Source organism: Amphiura filiformis, chromosome 1 (assembly GCF_039555335.1).
Source record: "Amphiura filiformis chromosome 1, Afil_fr2py, whole genome shotgun sequence".
Classification (NCBI taxonomy): Eukaryota; Metazoa; Echinodermata; class Ophiuroidea; order Amphilepidida; family Amphiuridae; genus Amphiura; species Amphiura filiformis.
In genome coordinates, this window is record NC_092628.1 from 43,566,259 (window position 1) to 43,572,298 (window position 6,040).

Sequence of the window (6,040 nt, forward strand, 5' to 3'; positions counted from 1 at the left end):
ACAGCAAGGAAATTATAATCATAACATTAACAATAATATGGAATTAGAACTTTGTGATGCACAGACAAAAATATAGATGAACTAACATGGTCTCATTGCCATTGATCATTGACCTTAAGTTGTTGGGTATGAGTTTTCATACCCAACATAATCAAAGGTCATTATTTGATTGTACAAGTATATTGGGTTTAAAAAGCTGTGTCCTGATAGATGAGTATGTTTGAACTCCTGGTGAGATGTGATTGGGATGTGGACCCGGGATGTGGACTGGGTGAAACTTGTAGTTCCAGAGAGGGTCTGTTACCTCTGCACTGCATGGATCAGTGCTAGTCCAAAGGTGTCTGTAACATAGTACACATACTACAATGCAACATGGCTGCACCAAATATCCAACGGAAAAAACCCCAACCATTATACTGTCACTATGACTACTACTGGATGGCTCTCAATGAATATTATCAACAAACACAACGTCAGGAAATTCTTGCAAAATGGATAGAGGAAGAATTTGACTCATATGTAGTGAAGGTTTTATCTGAAAAGTTTGGTGATAAACTTGATGATCAGCCATTGTGTGTGCTTGGTGTAGGCAGTAGTGAAGGTAAGGCCAAATGGAAATACCCATATGATCTTCTACCTCCGTAATGTATGCATAATACGCACCTGAGGTAACCTTACCCTGTATTGACTTTTTTTTTATCAAAAAATATAATACATGGTTCCAAAAATGTAAGTACCCCTACGTCATTTTGGTATAATATCCAAAAACTATTTGATCGGTTCTTTTGTTTTAAAGTTTGGATTAGTTCTGCATCAAGAGAGTGGGTTTATTGCTTTATCTTCACTGAGAAATACAGCCATTTATAAAAATTTTGGCCAAAAAAGTTGCACTTTTCTATATAGGCTTTTTATGCATCACTTTTTGTTTCAGACCTTACTTCAAGCAAATTAATCAAAAAAGAAACATTTCTATATTTTTGGTTTTTTTTTATCAAAATACTTTAAAATACTTAAATTTTGCGAGGTATTTAATTGTGCAAATTTCGTGAGGACCTGAAATTCGCAAAATTAAATCCCCCGCGAAATATAAAATTTACATTGAAACTAACAGTAAATCTTCTGGATTTGCGAATTTAAAACCGTCAAAAATCTTGCGTTAAGATATTGATGATTTAGGTTTCACACATTTCAAACATGTTTTATGGTTCAGTGAGGAATCATATATCTATTTATGAAATTTATCAGGAACAAACAACAGCAGCTTCAATGATAAATATTGCATTCATCAATTTATTTAACCAATGGACCACAAGTTCCTCTTCTTTTTTTGGAGGGGGGGGGGGTAATTGAAACATAAAAAGCCTATATATGTAGAAAAATGCAACCTTTTTTGTCCAAAAATTACATAAATGGCTGTTTTTCTCATTGAAAATGACAACAAGTAGTAATATAACAAAACCCGCTCACTTGATGCATAACTAATCAGTCTATGTTTCAAACTTTAAAACAAGATTGATCAAGTAGTTTTTGGATTATACCAAAATGTCTTAGGGGGGACTTACATTTTTGGATTTTTGGAACCATGCAGTATTATCAATATATTCTGTTAAGCTTAAAGGATTGGATAGCAACATTTGCACATTATTTTTTGTAGGACCTGAGAGCACATCAGACACACTAAATTGCATTTTGAATACGAGGAATGTCCTTCTGATATCAATTAATTTAGATTTTTTGAAATTTGCGATATAATACAAAATATTAAAAATTTACATTTCCCCGAAAAGACCTACACATTTTCGGTCTTTTGGGGGAGAAAAACGCATGTCTTCAATACGAAAAGTCAAGATAGGGTATGGGGTGTTTTTTTTGTCGCCTAAGCCTCCTTAGCAAAAAAATCACATTGTCGGCCTTATGATATATAAATGATCCCTTTTTTGGCCAATTTAGGCATATGGATGAGTCATGACTGTCATGGGTCCAAATTTCTTGAAAAATTTGTGAAGTGATGGGTCTACTTTCAGATTCTTAACAGCACCTCTCTACCCAAACCAAACTTTTGTACCCTCAGACCCTATTATAACCATCATAACTTTTGATCCAAACACAAAGAAATAATTCCTACCTCGGAATTTTCAGATGGTACTCCATCTTTCATCAGCGAGTGAGTGACTGTATCAAGTCGCGATCTTCTTGACCTTTGACCTGATAACAGACTCGTAGACTCCCGCATACTTGACAGAGACAGCAGGTGGTTCCAACGTGGAGTCAAAGAACCAATTCACATCAAAGCCAACCAACCATCTCTCAACAAAGACGGGAACCGGTTCAAACTTTCAGGAGTCTACAAGTCTGTTATCAGGTCAAAGGTCAAAAAGAGTCACTCCTTCGCTGATGAAATATGGAGCACCGTCTGAAAAGTCTGGGGTAGGAATTATTTCTTTGTGTTTGGATCAAAAGTTTAAATCAAAATCATGATTTATACGAACACAGATAAACTTTCATGAACATATCTATTATTCAACTTATTTGATCCATATGTTTGCATTAATAATCTAACACCATGCAATACGATTTTGTTTCCAAAAGGTAATCAAGAAACTTTACAGCTGAAAAAATTGAAAACTAAATTTTCTCAAATATCGGCAACTGTCATTGAACCAAACACAAAGCGGCTCTCCAAATATCAAGACATGGTACATCAGAAAAGCAGCGACATTGCCGGGATTGAATACAGTTGGCACAACCAACCCTTCCATGAGTTAGTGACATCTATGGAAACAGGACAGAAGTACCATTTCATCAGCATTCTCCATGCCATATATTATTATGCAGGTGAATTGGAAGAAACCGTCAAAAAGTTGTACAATTTGTTGCAACCCGGTGGGATAATATTCTTGGTAGCTATAACAGGTAAGACATAGGGGTAGGCCTACTCAAGTTTGGATGGACATGATTACTAGAGTCGTCTGGAATTGGGACATATGTTTATTCAATTTTTTACCAAAAATGGGACCTATTTTTATGCCTGACCAATTTTGGGTTAAGGGAATTTTACAATTTAGGGACAAAATTGGGCAATTATGACAATTTAGGAGCAAAACTTGACAACATCAATTCTTCTTAAAATTGTTGCATGTTTTGGTGGAAAATGTTGCATCAAGATTCTCAGAATTGAGTTAATTTAGTGACAAAAACACTTTATCTATGTCACCCAAAAAGGGGCAAAAAATGAGACCCATTTCAGTGGCACATCCCTATATAGACCATGACGAATACTACCTCACTCATCCTCATTTTAATAAAATTCTGCCCTCCAAGAGGCCTCCACAGGGGTATGGTATGAATGGTTCTGGAATTGAACTAGAGACCTGTCCCTCTGACACTTCTAAGAACTTAGAACCAACATGTCTGCCATTTCAATTGTTATACGTTTATTGCAAAATATTTGGTAAACTCTTAATATAATAACATTATGTTAGAATGTTTGCATACTACCTATTGATGGTAGGCATCCGCCGTAGGCTAGATGTAAATCTTACACTTCATGCAGAAAACCTCTGTTTGTTCTTCATGTTTTAGGACATTATCTAATAGTTTTATACCCTTTATTTAACCCGATAATAAAATGTTTTCTGTAAAATGTTTTATGTTTGCTGGGTATAATACATGCTCATAGAAATGTAGAAACTGTACAGTACCGTCCTCGTCTTTCTGTTATAGGATACTCTGGTATGGGCTTGCTTATGAGGACATTCCCACATCTATATCTAGCTGTGGAAGAACTGACTACACCAACTACTGAACCACAGGAGGCCAAGACAAAATATTTTACTGACACCACAGAGGTCCAATCTGTCCTGAAGAAGCACCAGATGGCCTATACTCAATCTTCTTACACAGAATCAGTAGATCTTACCACCTGTTTCACCCAAGATGAGATGGCACCTGTCACCAAGCTTGTACTTGATTTCATTACTATGACAGTAAAGTTTCAGGAATCAGTACCAGACAAAACATTCAATGAAGTCATGAATTTTATCAAACGTAATACACGTGTCAAGAAAGGTGATCAAGGTGATAATAAATATTATTTTGATACTGAATGCGATATTCTAGTAATATCAAAGTAGGTAATATAAAAAATCAACAGATAACATTGTAAATTAATGAAATTTGGAATTAAATCAAAATACTGGACTTACTATTTTTAGCGATGCTACATTGCGTGTGATACCATTTCCGCGGAAAACTGGTTCATGTTAAGGACAATCACTACGGCCCGGGTTCAATTCCCTGTGTTGCCACATATGAGATGGTTGCCGATCCATGCTAGTCCTTGCAGGTTTTTCTGCGGGTGTTCCGGTTTTCCTCCTGCATCTAAAATCAGACCACTTCTCATATCCCTGTCCTGTCATGTTCGTTGGCATCCCTTTAATTTAGTAGCCCCTTGGCACTATTGGCCTTTGCCTGGCTTCAGCCGAATGCTATAAATAAATAAAACAATAAATACCATATTCCTATATAATAATAAATTTAAAGTCAGTAGATATTGTTTACATTTTGAATGATTATTTGGTCACAGCTATCTTAGGATGCTGTTTTATGGCTCAAGATCATTGTGTTGTTGCTAGACAGTAAGACATTTATTCGTTTTATTCATATTTTAGAGTTTAGTGATGAATTTGTCTAACTCGATGTAAGCGGAAGATTTAAAAAGGCTTCGATGCAAACTATTTTCAAAATATGCCTAATAATAGTATACATAAAGTAAATGATATTATGACTCATGTTAATGAAAACTTTTGTTGAATATATAATTGGAATTATTTACTGGACTTACTAGCAGATGAAGTAGTGTGCTATCAGCAGTTGATAGTAGATGAAGTAGTATGTTATCAGCAGTAGATAGCAGATGAAGTAGTGTGCTATCAGCAGTAGATAGCAGATGAAGTAGAGTGCTATCAGTAGTAGATAGCAGATGAAGTAGTGTGCTATCAGCAGTAGATAACAGAAGTAGTGTGTTACCAGCAGTAGATAGTTGATGAAGTAATGTGTTATTAGCAGTAGATAGCAGATGAAGTAGTGTGCAATCAGCAGTAGATAGCAGATAAAGTAGTGTGCTATCAGCAGTAGATAACAGAAGTAGTGTGTTACCAGCAGTAGATAGTTGATGAAGTAATGTGTTATTAGCAGTAGATAACATATGAAGTAGTATGCAATCAGCAGTAGATAGCAGATGGAGTAGTGTGCTATCAGCAGTAGATAGCAGATGAAGTAGTGTGCTATCAGCAGTAGATAACATATGAAGTAGTTTGCTATTAAATAACAGAAGTAGTGTGATATCAGCAGTAGATAGCAGATGAAGTAGTGTGCTATCAGCAGTAGACAGCATGAAGTAGTGTGCAATCAGCAGTAGATAACAGATGAAGTAGTGTGCTATCAGTATATATTAGATGAAGTAGGGTGCAATCAGCAGTAGATAACAGATGAAGTAGTGTGCTATCAGCAGTAGATAGCAAAGGAAGCAGTGTGCTATCATCAGTAGACAGCATGAAGTAGTGTACAATCAGCAGTAGATAACAGATGAAGTAGTGTGCTATCAGCAGTAGATAGCAGATGAAGTAGTGTACAATCAGCAGTAGATAACAGATGAAGTAGTGTGCTATCAGCAGTAGATAGCAGATGAAGTAGTGTGCTATCAGCAGTAGATAGCAGAAGAAGTTGTGTGTTATCAACAGTAGATAGCAGATGAAGTAGAGTGCTATCAGTAGTAGATAGCAGATGAAGTAGTGTGCTATCAGCAGTAGATAACAGAAGTAGTGTGTTACCAGCAGTAGATAGTTGATGAAGTAATGTGTTATTAGCAGTAGATAACATATGAAGTAGTATGCAATCAGCAGTAGATAGCAGATGGAGTAGTGTGCTATCAGCAGTAGATAGCAGATGAAGTAGTGTGCTATCAGCAGTAGATAACATATGAAGTAGTTTGCTATTAAATAACAGAAGTAGTGTGATATCAGCAGTAGATAGCAGATGA

General features: G+C 36.0%; 1 protein-coding gene across 1 annotated transcript; it reads left to right on the forward strand.

Annotated features, from left to right (window-relative positions):
• Positions 1-260: 260 nt before the first annotated feature.
• On the forward strand, positions 261-4,610 carry LOC140166325 (histamine N-methyltransferase-like). Its single transcript, XM_072189760.1, has 3 exons — positions 261-601; positions 2,590-2,913; positions 3,724-4,610. The coding sequence occupies exons 1-3, from the start codon at positions 373-375 to the stop codon at positions 4,131-4,133; spliced, it is 963 nt and encodes a 320-aa protein (XP_072045861.1). The 5' UTR covers positions 261-372; the 3' UTR covers positions 4,134-4,610.
• The last annotated feature ends 1,430 nt before the right edge of the window (positions 4,611-6,040 follow it).